This window comes from Ostrea edulis, chromosome 8 (genome assembly GCF_947568905.1).
Source record: "Ostrea edulis chromosome 8, xbOstEdul1.1, whole genome shotgun sequence".
Lineage (NCBI taxonomy): Eukaryota > Metazoa > Mollusca > Bivalvia > Ostreida > Ostreidae > Ostrea > Ostrea edulis.
The window spans coordinates 48,167,995-48,184,231 of record NC_079171.1 but is presented as its reverse complement, the minus strand read 5'-3'; the positions used below and the strand labels follow the sequence as shown (position 1 = coordinate 48,184,231).

The 16,237-nt window shown below is 34.7% G+C and overlaps 3 protein-coding genes across 3 annotated transcripts; 2 read left to right on the top strand and 1 right to left on the bottom strand.

Moving 5' to 3' along the window:
- Window positions 1-1,239: 1,239 nt before the first annotated feature.
- Window positions 1,240-3,808, bottom strand: LOC130049137 (uncharacterized). Its single transcript, XM_056146335.1, has 5 exons — window positions 3,723-3,808; window positions 3,442-3,522; window positions 3,150-3,252; window positions 2,536-2,663; window positions 1,240-1,842 (listed from the first exon to the last, which is right to left on the bottom strand). The coding sequence occupies exons 2-5, from the start codon at window positions 3,503-3,505 to the stop codon at window positions 1,769-1,771; spliced, it is 369 nt and encodes a 122-aa protein (XP_056002310.1). The 5' UTR covers window positions 3,506-3,522; window positions 3,723-3,808; the 3' UTR covers window positions 1,240-1,768.
- Window positions 3,809-7,730: 3,922 nt separating this feature from the next.
- LOC130049726 (uncharacterized) lies at window positions 7,731-8,702 on the top strand. The gene is made up of 2 exons (XM_056147674.1): window positions 7,731-7,795; window positions 7,864-8,702. The coding sequence occupies exons 1-2, from the start codon at window positions 7,731-7,733 to the stop codon at window positions 8,681-8,683; spliced, it is 885 nt and encodes a 294-aa protein (XP_056003649.1). The 3' UTR covers window positions 8,684-8,702.
- A 1,853-nt stretch (window positions 8,703-10,555) lies between these two features.
- LOC130049725 (uncharacterized) lies at window positions 10,556-11,370 on the top strand (the record flags this gene model as incomplete). The annotated part of the gene is made up of 1 exon (XM_056147673.1): window positions 10,556-11,370. A coding segment is annotated over one exon (642 nt), but the record flags the coding sequence as incomplete, so codon positions are not given.
- Window positions 11,371-16,237: the final 4,867 nt, after the last annotated feature.

The following is a 16,237-nucleotide window of genomic DNA, read 5'->3' as shown; positions in this document are numbered from 1 at the left end:
ATTTGATAAATGTGTGTTCATTTAATAAATGTGTAAACTTTCAACCACTGTTCTTCTTTAGTGGGAGCCCATTTCTGCTATTCCGTAAGTCGTTAGGTATTCGCTCAGACATGGTGATGAAAGTGAAAACGCGAATTGTGTATTGCGTTTATATACTTATTGTGACGTCATAGAAAAGCAGGTTTTTCTACAACGTCAATAACACTCTAAATTAATTAAATTGTTTATTTAATAAACATGTCAACTTAAAACCTTGTGTTATTCTTTAGATTTAATACACAGGAATACATAGAAATACACAGGAATACACAGGATTTTATACCGATTTTCAGAAAAATACCTCCAGGTTCCTTTTCCAGGAACTCAAAGCGAAAGTACCGCATCATAGACCAGCGGCCATAGGCCAGCCTATTCACCCGCTCTACAACCCCTGCTGGGGTTGACCCCGTCCTAGTGCACTCCGTTGACCCCGACACCGCTTGACCAATCAAAAACGCCCTTACTTGACCTCATTTGCATAAAAAGTGCACTCAGTTGAACCCCCTATCGGGACGCCTTATACTACTCCCGTTCATGTTTGTATAAACACTATTGAAGTATGAAAGTATCTACATTCATTCTCTTTCTTCCCTTGCTATAAATTAAGTTCTTATCCGATTATTGTTTTAACAACATAGCCCAATACCAGCAGACAAGTTTGAGGATGGTCTATGAGGGAGAGATAAATAGTCCATGCCGACGATTTTCTGGGCATGAAGTGACGTTTTAGTATGATACGAAGAATGCGCCTTCATTTGTAATGTCTGATTCATTCCAATTGCTCAATCGGAATACAGTAGCTCCGCCTTGAACTACATCGATTGGCTGACTATATGATATATCTAATACCTAGCAATCACATTCTTCTGAACCAACGCGGATTGTTATCAGTTAGATGGTGTTCTAGAGAAGATCTAACGGGATACTTTATGCGGTACATATTTGTAATGTTGATGATTAAAAATACACATAAATGAAGTGAAATATTTTAAACGACTTATTTCTATTTGTGATGTTAACTTATTCCATTTCAACATAGAATTCATTTATACCGTGTATTCATCTACTTTTTTTTATTTTGATTATTTAATTAACTTACGGGTATGTACCATTATTTAGGGGTGACGGGAAATAAATTACAATATAGTTTATATGGAAATACAGTGGTCGTGATGGTGGCACAAAAAATCAAAACAAATAATAATTGTATATAAATATATATTTATGAATACAAAAAATATGTATAAATCGCTGGTCACTATGTTCGATCTTGCAGTTCGTATACTACACGTTCGAATTGAGAAAAAAGACAATTACTTAAGTATTGTATTGTATTGTTTATTGGCTTTAAGCCTTACGGCTCATCAGCATAATACATATTCAATTACAAAGTATAAACAAAAAAGATGTATACAGTATGAAAAGTGGAGTGAATATTAGAGGATGGACATACATGAAGAGAGTTATAAGACAAGTTTACATAAAAAAGAAACCAACAAAAACCAGCATATACATTAGACGATAGTTTGGCTAGATCGTAAGAGTAAAGCACCTTTTAAAAATTTACCCAGATTACAGATTTGTTTTCTATTATGAATTGACATCAATTGTACCAGTTTAAACATAGAAGCATGCGACCAATAATATTTTTTTATATATAAAAAAGTGAAACACACTGTAAAACTCAGTACAAACTTGTTCATTAAAACGCTCGAAGTTGTGATTATTTCTAAAACAGCCTGTGAAGGAAAACTCCTAGAACGATGGCGACGACACTGTAAACCGATCCACTGGCACCATTTCCTATTACAAAAATAAACACACATTGACATTTACAGCATAATCATGCTATTTGTTTATTTGAATAGAGAATATATAGATAGTTCCTAATAGTATGGCAATCATGTTTAATATATGTTGCGAGTTTACCTGTATATAATCATGTTATTTCTAAGATTTGAAAAGAGGATATACATATGTATGAATAGTTCCAATTTAGATAAAGATGCAAAACAAAAGTACGATCCAATTGACGGTGACATGTCACTTTCATTACTAAACATATTCTAAAACAGTACAAGTCAGAGTCGCACTCGTGCCAATTTAAAGGATGTGCTCTACTAGTGTCTAAATTATCGACTAACGTACGATGAAAATGGCCTTTAATGGGTTTATCTAGTGAGAAATAAAATTGTACAGGGTGTTTAGAAGACAAATAGTTTATTTTTTCACCATTAGACATATCTACATCTATTGTCAAATATTGCAGGATACTCAAAATACCTATGCATTAAATGACATATGGTTATTTACTTTCACATATATCTGCTTAAAAATACTTTTTTTCATATCGGGGTATGTAAACGATTTTCCCCTGGCTAGTTTCGTTCTTATTTGGAGTCTTAAATTATAAAACCATGTATATTAAAGACACTGAGTGTACCATTATGTAGAGCAACTACATGCTGGGCATTTAGAAATTTGAAAGTCACTTACCGCATCCGGCTTGAGCCAATTCCTGTTTGGCAGTGGTGATTGCCTGGTTTATAATGGAACTACTATTGGGGTCCAGTTTGCAGTCAGTAACAACTTTATTCACGCAATCCAAATAGGAATTGGCGGCACTGTATATAACAATAAAATACTTGGGTTTTTTTGTTTTTGTTTTTAATAATGTTTGATAATATATCGATACGATCTTTTTTACAAAATAGTTTTACCGATGTTAACTTCTTATTCCCCAAACTTTTCTATATACATTGAGATCGTGAATGTTTTCCATTAATTCGGAAATAAGAGTACTTGGAAGTTTACATGAAATATTCAATTCAAAAAATAGTTTGTTATCATTATTGTCCTTTGAAAGAAATACGGTAAAAACAATATCATATTATTTCGTATATCACACAATTTAATATTCCGTATATGGGTAAACCATCCAGTTATAATGAATATCGAATTTACTCTTCAACCAATGTTTTATGGCCATTAGTTGTTTAATATACATTTTAAATTACTTATATACTCGCACTTAAAATATTTTCCATTTAAATTCCCACCACCAATTCGTAAATTATTATGTTCATGCAGTAAAATTGAAGCCTCCTAACCTGCATATTTTTGTTTTATCCTGACCCGCTGCAGCTGCCGCTGCCGCGAAGTTTGTAGCGCAGGTCTGTAGTTTGGGAGTTGCACAATCCTGTGCATTTGCACCTGTCATAAAATTTAGATAAAACATTTGATACATTTATTTATTTATTATTTATTTCCTATTTCAACTTTTGCGAAAATAAAGTCAATTACCAAAATGATACAATACTTGTATATAATATACAGAATAAAAATATTTATCAATTCGAATAAACAGAACAATATAAAAACAGTATCCAAACCACATCTTACCTTGCAGGCATAGACAGACTGACGCCAGACACGCTAGAGTAGTAGTGATGGAAAATCTGGGCATTTTCTTTTCTTTTGTTCCTATAAAAGAAGAAACACATTACAGAGAATTTTATCAATAGCATAAAGCATCGATTAAATATACAATAAATGTCGCAGGCTAATTTTTTCTTTCCAATATCGAAACGTTTTAGTGATAAATTTATAATTTTTTTTTTCTTCTGCAAAATAGGTATACTTTGTGATAAAAACTTGAACGTTCAAACAGGATGGATTCTTACCTCTTGAATGGATATAGTGTGTTTGATTTTTGACACCTCACCTTCTTATAAATAGCTTGTATTTCAGTAATTTCGCAATAGTCTTGTCTTAACACGTGTCTGATAACGAAGTCTAAGATAACATAAAAATCGTATATCACGTGTGGAATTGTTATGGCTATACAGCATTGTGGGGAAAACCCTGGGATCGACAACGATGTGGCAACACAAATATCGCTCTATTATGGCCTGTCCAATGTACAATGACGCCATTGCAGTAAATCATAAATTAAATAAAAATATCTGTTTCTCCGACATTTCGATGATTTGTAAGTCATCAAAGGTAAAATAAAAGTAAAGTGTTTTATTGAAATATTGTTTTGACTCATTTTATTGGAATGGAAACAAATGAAAAATGTATGTCAGAATAAAACAACTTTTTGTATCTAATTATTTTGTAAGTGTAAATTCTGGTTAGTGTTTTTTGTTTGTTTTAAAAACAGAAGAAATTATAGCCTGAATTGAAAAAGTTAAATGAGCTGCACTGTCATCTGGACTTCCGTATCTGAATAGAATCACGCATCATCTGGACTTCCGTGTCTGAATAGAATCACGCATCATCTGGACTTCCGTATCTGAATAGAATCACGCATCCTTCAATGTCATCTATACAGTATCCTATATATTTTGAACACGTCTTACCATGTCATACATGTAGATCAAGACGACGCTTACTCCCTGAATATACATGTATCATTCTCTCTCTCTCTCTCTCTGAATATATCATTCTCTCCGTGTGTGAATCTATCATTATCTCTCTCTTTCTGTCTTTCTCTCCCTCTCTCTCTGAGGAGCAGTGATAAACGACGCTTGGATTTTTAATTGATGTGTATAACACCCGTCATACGGATTTGAATATAAAATGATATACTCAACGAACATGACAACGTATGATGAATTCTAGATAATGTGCATCATGTGTTTGTACACACAGCGTCTAATTTCTTTAATCTACTTATACTACTTCCTATTAACTGTTTAATTTCGAAGGTAATTTCCATATCAATTTCATACATTGTCTGAGCTTGTTATTGATAAAGTAGCTTCATTTTGTGTATAACAACTAACCAACAATTGTCAATTGATATGTTTCGTAATTATCACTTGATATATAATTAACCTCCCATTGATTTGTTTGTTTATGTAATGAATATAAAACTTCATTGGATACTCATGCTATAGGGTCTTGTTTAGTTAAGGTGATTTGATAATTATTAAAACCTTAAATCTGATGTGAACTATTTTTACATTTGTCTGATAACATCAATAACTATGCAGTTTGGGTGAATATAATTTCATGTTAACAATCGTAACACAGTAGTCTATCTCTGTTACTAGTTTGCTAGAATTTTTAAGGGAGTTAAAAAGTTCTCCTTACTTGGTTTCAATCTATAGAAAAAAGTGTAAACAGCGCGTGTTGTAATTCATACACACTAACGCACGTGCAAGAACATGTATTAACGGAGATAAATCACCATCAGCAACCAATTGTGGTCCATGTCTTCCCGAGACATTGAACACAGCTGATTGATCACTTATCAAAGCATAGACCAGAATTCTTTTTAATTCAGATGTCCATGCAACTTCTGTATAAATGCATATGCATTGTATGTATAATGTACTGACGCATTGAAATTCATTCTTCTTATTTCTGTTAATCAACGCCTTCCCCGGTTATATGTTTAATAACACACCCCGTTACCTGAAGGTTTACGGTGGTCTATATGTGAGAGATAGAGAGACTATGTTCTGGATTTCGATACGATGTTAAGATAACACCTTCAATCATAATGCTTAACCCATTTCAATGGTTCAATCAGAATACAGTAACCCCGCCCATAACGACATTCATTGGTTGTTATAATGATATATATCCTACCCATCAATCAAGTTCTTCTGAACAAATACGTACTGATATCGCATATTTGCTATTCCAGGGATCGAACAGCATCTAACGAGATACCTTATGCTGCACAGATTTGTAAAAGTCATTATTACAAATAAAAAATAAAGGAAGAAATAATCCTAAGACTTATTTCTCTTTGTAATGTTAACTTACGTCATTTCAAGATGGTATTCATTTATACCGTGTACTTATATAATATTTCATTCACTGACTGGTGTATACCTTTAATTAAGGGTGACAGAAAATAGCAATTTAGATAGAAATATACTTGTCTGATGCAGGCTCAGAAAATAAAACAGAATGTGCATATTTGTCGGCATTTTATTCATATTCTTGCATACGAAAATGAAATCACACTCGTCACTATCTGCCTTGATAGAACAATGTCTATGTAGAAGTATAATCAATGCGGAAATGTGAGTAAATAGAATATGCATACTATATTACAATACCGATACAACGTTGTGAAATTAACAACTATCTGAAGAAAAATGTTCGAAGTATACAAGAAAGTGATAAATTGTCAATGTCTATAGATCAATCACCTGTCTTAATTGAATTTGCAAATGTTATGCTAGACTTGAAATTACATATACATGATTAATTGACAATGTTTGCATATGAATGTTCTATCTAGCAATTTGTACTGTACACGTTCAAAATAAGCAAAAATGATAATTGTTTGACTTAGATATAATAGAACGGTAAGTACAAACTAGTGGAGTATATTTGTACTGTGAGATTTGTTCACAAAAACGCTCGACGTTATGATGATATTTATAACAGTCTATGAAGACAAACTCCTACAACAAAGGCCACGATATTGTAAACTGATCCACTGGCACCATTTCCTAATACAAAAAATAAAAATAAATATATATTTAAGGAAAGCAGCAAACGTTGATCTATAACTCCCATATTTTTTTTTATGATAACCAGTTTTTGTATTTCCATTTTCCTTGAATGTAGATTACATCCTTGGGTTTTCTGTATCAACTAAAACCATGCATTCAACTGTGTATCAGAGACCCGCATATTTTGTACCTTACAAACTATGAAAGTAGAATGACTCGGACTTTTTGTTTTTATTGTTTGATTTTTTATTTGACTTTTACATTATATACATATATGTAATTTAAACTACACAATAATATCATCAATATTCATATGCAAAAGACATTTTCATAAATATAAAGGAGAAAGAGAGAAAGAAAGAAAGAAAACATATAAAACAAAGGGGGCATAAAACACAATCTTAGGTTAAAAAAAAAAAAAAAAAAAAACCCCAACTTTTTAATACAATCATAATTTATCATAAATATTTTGCCAGTATCTCTCAAACTCCCTATACCTGCAGTTTTTCAACAACAAAAGTTTTTCAACTTTAATTCTATCAATGATAATTTTTTTGGGATGCATCTATACTTAATTTGCTTATACTTGAGAATTTACTAATATTACTTACATCTAACTCGCATATGAATCAGATGGTTTTATCGAAGACAGTACAATACGCAGTTATTCCCCGTTTGTCTAATGCACCGAAGTCCATTCTGATTATTTCCCCCTGCGCTATATATAAGCGGCGGCGCTTTGTCTGCCTCTTCCTTTCCCAAACTTACAGCATCATAGCAGGTCGGTGATGAAATCAAAGGTTTTTTGTCTGTAAAATTAGGTGCAAAGTTGGTTGAATTTCTATCCAAGAGTTAATGCAATTGTTTCTTGATTGATTAATTGCAATTTTAAACGTAGTACCAAGAATTTAAATGTAAATTCCACCCCGATGTTGATAGATTTTTAATTGAAACATTAGGCCCGTTGTGTCACGAGTGTTAGCGTGGGTAGCCATTTTGATTAGATAATTTAATTAAAGTAGGCAACTTAATCAACTAAATTCATAATACAATAATTGATACTTTTTAAGGCAATTAAATCATTACATAATTATTTTCATTGCATGTGAGTATGCCTCCAATTCGGAAAATAAAAAGGACACAGAGGTCGAAGGCCAAGTCGTCGGCAAGTTCAAAGGCGGCGGTATCAACCCCCTCCCCCCTACAGAGATGCCGAGTCAGGGTCCCGCACTACGCACTATGGCCGAGTCGGGTCAGGAAGGAGAGCTTCAGATGTCAGCTACGAGCCCGGTTAATTTAGCCATGGCAGCTGTACCTCAGAGTGTGGAGTTGTCCTCGATAGGCCTACAGAATTCTCAAGTGGCGATGGATTTACCGGCACCATTAACAATATAGGTATGCATGTTGTGCAAGCCATTCGGCAGAAAATTATTGAGGGTCAGTACATTGATTTAGTCTCTCTGTTGCCACCAAAAGCTGGGGGGGAGAGAGAGAAAAAACTCGTCATGAATAACCTCGGGGAAATAGTAACTAAGGACTCAACACCTAAACGTATAGAGTCTATAGAAAAATGGACAGATGTCATGTTGATTTTTGCAGCAATCTACTTGCAGGCACACCCGGCTAAAACCATTGACCTCCTTAAGTACATTCAAACAGTAAGAATGGGGGCTGGTAGGGGTTATAAGTGGTGGTATGAGTATGATATTCAGTACCGCCTTCGCAAGGCCAATAACCCCGGTAGCTCTTGGGGGGAGATCGACGCGGAACTCTGGCTTATGTATATGACCCCATCTTCTGTGGAAACTCATACTCTGAGTCTGAAACAAGCCCCGGCAGCCTCAGGGAAATGTTATGATTTCAACTTCAAAGGATCTTGTAGCAAATTTCCTTGTTTTTATGATCATATGTGCTTGCGATGTAATGGGCAGCATGCCATGATGCACTGTCCAGGGGTTCATCAACCGCAAGCAAATGGACACAAGTCCCTCAACAATTTTCGCTTCCCGGGGAAATATCAGTTTTCGGCGTCAAATTCAGCACCCACTTTCAGAGGGCAACAAAATCAATCATTCACTTATAGAGGGCCGAATATTTCTTCGCGCCCAAGAAATCGATTTCAAAACCAACAAAATTTGGGATTTAGGCAAAACGCCAATTAGAGTTTCAGTTTTAAAGAAATACTTAGATCAATATACAAATAGAGCAGTGGCAAACAAATTATATCTAGGATTTACCCAGGGATTTCAGTTACATTATTTGGGGCCTAGGTTACATATACAATCGGACAACTTGATATCAGCATATGAACACCACTGGGAGGTTAAAGAAAAAAATTGTAAGGAAATCGAGTTGGGCAGGATTGGTGGTCCATACAAAGAGTTGCCCATTTCCAATCTTCGTATTTCGCCAATAGGGGTGGTACAAAAGGGGGATAATTCAGGATGGCGGCTCATAACTCATTTATCCTTCCCTGACCACTGCAGCGTTAATGCATTCATAGACCCCAATGAGACTTCAGTCCAATATACTTCATTTGATGAAGTCGTCCAAATGATAGCTCGCTTTGGTAAGGGAGCATTTATTGCTAAATGTGACAAAAAATCCGCATTTAGACTTTTACCCATATATCCTGGGGATTTTGATCTTTTGGGTTACAAATTTGACAATAACTATTACATTGATAAATGTCTGACCATGGGATGTTCTATATCTTGTGAAGTTTTTGAGGAATTTGCCACCGTTTTGAATTGGTTGGCAATTGATCAATGTGGCTTTGATTCGGTTGATCACTATATCGATGATTTTATTTTTGCTGCTCAAAAGGCTCATGGGTGTAAACGTACCGGTCGTATTGGCAGTCTATTTATGGGCCGATAAGTTTGCCAACAAGAAAATCATACTTCATATAGACAATCAAGCCCTTGTAGCAATTTTAAATAAGCAGTCCTCAAAATCCAAATTGGTTATGTCCCTGGTTCGACCCCTTGTTTTGAAATGCATGAAGTATAACATTTTATTCCGTGCAGAATATATTCCCACAAAACTTAACATCATTGCCGATTCTATTTCTCGCAAGCAGTGGGAAATATTTCGTTATGCAGCGCCGGAAACAGATCCAGTTCCATTGACAATCCCCTCCTCCTTCACAAACCTCATCTCCAGTTTGAATTCAACAAATTATTAGAAGCTTCATTATCACAAAACACACACAGAGCTCACAATGCAGGTCTCCAGGCGTATTACAAGTTTTGTTCAGAAAACCGGATCAGTCCAAATTGGCCACCCAACTTAGCTTCAATAGTTCAATTCATGTTAAATTTATCTATCAGGGGTTTAGCTTTTTCCACAGCCCGCTCATACATGGCTGTCTTGTCATATTATTGCAAATTGCAAGGGATTTATGATCCTACTTCTGAATTTTTGGTTGTTAAACTTGTGCAAGGTATGAAACGTTTGAGGCATACTCCAGATAGCAGGCTTCCAATAACAAAACATATCTTAGCTAGAATATTTCAGGTGCTTCCATGTATTTGTAGTAATGTCTACGAGTCTGCTTTGTTTTCCGCTGCATTCTCATTAGCTTTTCACGGGCTGCTCAGGGTAGGCGAATTAGTTAGCGATCGCAGTTCAACAGCAAGAGTTGTACAAAGAGGTGATATTAAACTAGACAGAGCAAATGGCTCAATAAGTTTAACCATTACATATTCTAAGACTGACCAGGTGGGCAAGGGTTCAGTACTTAACATTCCTAGGGTAGGAGATTCGACATGCCCATTTTATCATATGGATGTTTTTCTGAATGTTCGCCCTAATGACTCGGGCCCCCTTTTCTGCCATTTCGATTCGTCCCCATTGACCAGATACCAATTTACTGCTATTTTGTCAAAAGCAATTAAAGTACTTCAATTGCCAGGCAAGTATAAAACTCATTCTTTTAGGATTGGGGCGAGTACGGAACTAGCAATCAAGGGGTTTTCATCCGATGTCATTCAGAAATCTGGTAGATGGCGATCTAGCTGTTATAAATCATACATCCGTATACCAAAGTTGTAATTTTCAAGTTCATTTATTTTGTAGAGAGTCAAATCGTTTGGTTGGTGGGCTCCTCAATATTAAAGTGGGCACAAACAGAAGCTCTACTTAGACCTGGTGGTTGCGGTTTGAATCTCGGTAGGGTAAATATATCTTTATGGTGGCAGGGTTACAGCGGTCTAGCTCTTATGCAGGTCGTCAATAAATTAAAATACTTAAGTAGATTTGGTCCGCAGCCAAGCGACATTCTACTACATTGCGGTGGGAATTATTTAGGCCGTACATCCGTAAGAAAATTGAGGTTACAGACTAAAAAAGTTACAAAATTTATAAAAACAAATTTTCACAATGCTAGGATTATATGGTCTTGCGTTCTACCGCGCATTGAATGGAAATATTCCCACAATAGGGCCAAAATGGAGGAAGCACGCCGGCGCCTTAATTCGTTTGCAAGCGCTTTAATCAAGTCGGAAGGGGGGGGGGGGGCTGTCATTTCATATCCAGATATCAAACCACAACACACATTTTTACACAGTGATGGGGTTCATCTATCCAAACTAGGGAATTCCATTCTATTAAACACACTACAAGGGGGCCTAGAAGCTATACTATGCCACAATGTTGTATACTTTCCGCAGTAGTCCTTATGGGTACGGCTTTATTATAGAAAAGTGCCGCTCCTCCCCCACCTCCAGTATGGCGGAGTTTCCTGCCATGATTGCCAGTACTGCCATTCAAGGTAGGAAACTTGTGGCGCTTACGAGCGGCACTGTCAGAACTTATGATGAAATGTGAAAATCTACAAGTCCTTGACCTCTGCACCACCCAGGGTTAAGGTCATGAGATGTTTGACCTCTGCACCTCCCAGGGTCAAGCACTCTTTGATATGATTTGAACTGTGAATGTTGATATTTTTGAACTTTGAATGTTGACTTTGCAAGAGAATATGTTGATGTTGAATTTGCTTTTGATGATGCTTTTGTTGTTTGTTGGGGCCTGCCCTTGATCATGCTGGCGGCCCGTTTCCTTTGTGTTGTAAATACAGTCGTGCCCATAAACGCCATAATAAAATGATAAGCATTCATATATTTACTTTTTGTTCATTGATACACTGTTCTGAGATAAAAATATATTGCTTTATCATCAGAATTATCAAATTTTCCACCTTGTGTACATTCTTATTAGCAAATTTTCCAAAAAGAATTGCTTGTCTATCAAAACTAATATGCCTGTCCAGTTTTTCGCAAAGCCATTCTTCAATTCCGTACCAGATGTCTTTCACACATGGACATTCTACAAATATGTGATCAATAGTTTCAAAATCCCTCTTGCAAAATGTGCAAATTGGGGAATCAACAATTCTAAGTTTATGTAAATAGTAGTTGCATGGAAATATTCTGTGTAAGATTTGAAACTGTAACCATTGCAATTTAGATTCTTGAGTTGTTTTAAAAGGAAGTTCAAATATATTTTTAATAATTTAATAATTTGGGAAAGTCTTCTAATCGCTTACCGCATCCCGATTGATTCAAAGCCTTTCGGACAGCAGTGATGACTTTGTTAATTGCTGCGCCACTAAGGTCCAGATTGCAGTCTGTTGCAACTTTATTCAAACACTCCATATAGGAATTGGTCGCACTGTATGCAATAATATGAATTATTTCTCTTGAACAAATATAGTAAAAGTAAATATTGTTAAGTCGATTTCCATGCATTATTATAGATTTCAATGTTAACATATATTTTTCCAAGACGTTGTTTGTGACATCGATATGAAAGGTGAAGGTAACGAACAGTAATCAATTTCATAACTCTTATAAGAAATGCAAAATATAGAGTTGGGCAAACACGGACCCCTGGACACACCTGAGTTGGGATCAGGTGCCTAGGAGGAGTAAGCATCCCATGTCGACCGGTCACATCCGCCGTGAGCCCTATAATCCTGATTACGGAAACGGAGTTATCCGTAGTCAAAATCAGTGTGCAAGATATGTGTGAATATTAATGATGAAATCTGAAACATTTACTCGTATATTAAAAACATGGTACGGGCCTTGTTTACATAACATGGAATTGTGAGCTCTGCATCTCTCATGTACCTCCAGAAATGCTATTAAAATTTTTGCTGAGCATTAGAAATACCTTGGTTAAAACAATACAAGCTGTAACTGACGGTAAATAAATTAAAAAAAATAAAAGAACAAATAGTCAACATATATGTGATTGAATATATATAATTTAATAGAATCAGAGTGAATCTGAAGCAATAAACCCGTCAAATTAGCAAAAAATGTTAATTCATGAATCATTGTCATCCTGTCAGTAATTCCTGCTCGTAACCTCCGATGTGCATTGACCTTGGAGTTCACCAGTTCGGAAAAAGCGAAAGAGAGGCACTGAGCACGTGTTAGATTTGTAAACAGTTTTAAACATGTCAATTTTATAGAAAATTCACAATCAAAATTTCATTTCAGTGGCACATTTGCGTGATTATTACCTTTTTACACTTACACATAGTATTTCTAGTCATTGATGAAACAACGTAATATTTTAAAACAAACGACACGTATAGTTACTAGCATCAGTTCCCGTCTTTGTATATGGCCTCGGTCTCAGCAACCCGATTATGTTCGGCAATGTCCGTGTATACGAAACAATGGCGGTTTATACGAAACGCTCATTGTAGGTGTGCTCTCAAAAAATATTCCCTTGTTTATTTTACAGAATTTGTCTTCAGATCCTGGGGATTATATTAGTTATACCGGTATGTGTTATTTAGTGAATAATTGGATAGTTGAAAAAATACCGTCAGTTACAGCTTGTATTGCTTTCAGCATTCGAAACATCAGAAATGGAAAAATACAATTTGAAAATGTTCAACTCAAATCGTGTCCATGTCCTTTTAATTGAATATATGACAGTAATTGAATTACTGTACATACAATATAATGAACATACTATTTGACGTCATATAACGTTACAATTTCTTGACGTTGACATTGCTAACATTTTTACTTTGAGCAGGGAGGGATCTATATCGTGCCACACCTGCTGTGACACAGGGCTCTGTTTTGTGGTCTCATCCGAAAGACAGTCCCGTTTAATCGCCTCTTAAGACAAGCAAGGGATACTGAGATATAAACATTCCTTTAAAAAAGTATTGAAAAAAATATACAAATAGGTGTATGATAAAAATATCACAGAGCCGATTGAGTAAAATCCATTAGTTTCTCGAATTCTTCAGGAGTATATAGTGACCTAATCCTGAAGAATTTTATATATAATTTGGCTCCAGTTTTTGGCACTCTGGTTTTCCTTTTAACTCTTTAAGTTGATTGTTATTTCGGGTTTCCAAAATATCGGCTTGAGCATCACTGAAGAGACATTATTTATCGAAATGCGCATCTGATGCATCAAAATTGGTACCCTATAAGTTATATATATATATATATATATATATATATATATATATATATATATCTGTGTGTGTGTGTGTGTGTGTGTGTGTGTGTGTGTGTGTGTGTGTGTATAGAATATGTGGTATATAGAATATATCACATTGGTATTTTCGTATTTTGTAGAAAATATACTGTTAATATCAGGGTAACGTAAAATAATTGTTCTTTCATGTATGTATATATAAAATATTCATTGATATATACTTTGTAATGATAACCTACACATATATTCATATTTCCTGACCAGCATGATTAATACTGAAATTAGATGAAAATGAAAAATTACATGTAATATAACCGTACAGTGATATCACTTTTTGTAAACTGATTTTGATTCTCTCTCTCTCTCTCAACATGTCAGTTGAATACTTTGTAATGATAACCTACACAGATACTCATATTTCCTGACCAGCATGATTAATATTGAAATTAGATGAAAATGAAAAATTAATATAACCGTACAATGATATCACTTTCTGTAAACTGATTTTGATTCTCTCTCTCTCTCTCTCAACATATCAGTTGAATACTAAATTGATGTGTACATGCATGTCGCGCAAAGAGCTAGAGCCACGAAGGGTCGAAATCGGTCTGTATATTTATAAAAAATTATATCAAAATTAACAAACAAATATTGCACTAAATATTGTCAATATACATCGTAGTAAATGTATTCATATCAAAATGTTAATTGTGTGACGTCATAACTGTGCCGTAGATGTCATAACACGTGACGTTTGCACATTTTTCTCTAAAAATGACAAATTTTGGAACTTTGATTCAAAATTTCAGTTTGGCCACATTAAACGAACAAATTAAAAATTCTTACATGGGTAAGGAAATGAAAACTGAACAAATAAATGTTGGATTTAATTTGTTCGATGAAAGTGGCCATGCGAAAATTTCTTGTTTTAGGTCTTTCACAAACATAATTTATACATCGAATGATGATAGTTTCTCATATCAAAAATAGACGTGTCCTTATAAAACATTATAAAATGATAGATTTTTACATAGGATCTCAAAGCATATATCCCAATTATTTTGAAAAGTTTCATATACATCTATGATCGAGGAATGAAATATATATTTCTGATGATCATTGTCGAAAATCTGTGATGATGACAATAATCAACAACATTGTATGCCTCTGCTTTTAAAGATAGGTCCAATTTATCTCAAATGTTGAATATGCAAATAAAATATTTAAAAGACTCGACACCAATTATCTTCTCGTATTATTTTTATTTTGCCGATGAATTGATGTTTAACTGTCACATAAATTCCGTAACCATGGAAGCGCAATACAATCAAAGGGAGATAAGTCGATTAACATAACCCGTAAAACTGGCCCCCATTTTCCTTGAAAATTACACATGTATAAAAATTACAATCAATGGATCAAATCTTTTAATTTTTATCCAATCTTGCTGTAACAAGATTTTTTTGGGTCCAATTTTCTTTTGTTTTAGCAAGATATTGGGCTCCAATTTCAGCATAATTTGAAAAATCATGGGAATTTATCGATTTTCAAGCATTTGTATTGAGGTTTTTTTTACTATGAGCAAGAACGTTAACCACGACGATATATGGACAATGAGTTGTCTGAATACATAATATTATTCTGAATACAACTTTTCGTGGTTTGTAATCTTGCTCATATCGAAAATTAATTCAATAGTTGTTGTTATATAAACAATTTATAAAATCAAAACTGTAAAACGGGCCGGATTCAGCGGCACGATTTTTTTCCAAACAACACACCAGAAACGTTTTTCTTCCAGTAAGTGATTACAGTTTGTTTCCTAAAAACATGCATAATCATGTTATTCGATCCGCGGACTTTATACGATAGCATTATCTAACGACTTGACTTTATGTAAACATATGATCAGCAAAGAATACTATGCAGATCCGCCACTGTTTTGACAGATCGCCGCGCCGATGTATGTAAACAAATGGCCGGGACTGGCCGTCAACATGCCGTGCTCAGTACATGGGCAACTTTTATGATCATCGAATAATTATATTTTGATGTCATGAGTAAAGTACAGTATCGTATTTTTTCCCATGTTTAATACCCATCCTCATATATAGAACATAATGAATTAGTGTACATAAAGATAGGCTGCATATAGGACTTCGCAGACGAATGAAGTTACAAGACGAGCCTATTTATAATGTAAAACATATACGGTACCAATTTTGATGCACCAGATGCGC

What these genes read in the sequence shown, in the direction of transcription:
- LOC130049137 (XM_056146335.1), bottom strand. Translation starts at nt 3,505, where the DNA reads ATGCCCAGATTTTCCATCACTACTACTCTAGCGTGTCTGGCGTCAGTC. An exon ending in AGTCTGTCTATGCCTGCAAG is followed by an intron (nt 3,253 to 3,441) that starts GTAAGATGTGGT and finishes ATTTTATGACAG; the next exon opens with GTGCAAATGCACAGGATTGT. An exon ending in GATAAAACAAAAATATGCAG is followed by an intron (nt 2,664 to 3,149) that starts GTTAGGAGGCTT and finishes TGTTATATACAG; the next exon opens with TGCCGCCAATTCCTATTTGG.
- LOC130049726 (XM_056147674.1), top strand. Translation starts at nt 7,731, where the DNA reads ATGCCGAGTCAGGGTCCCGCACTACGCACTATGGCCGAGTCGGGTCAG. An exon ending in CAGGAAGGAGAGCTTCAGAT is followed by an intron (nt 7,796 to 7,863) that starts GTCAGCTACGAG and finishes TGTCCTCGATAG; the next exon opens with GCCTACAGAATTCTCAAGTG.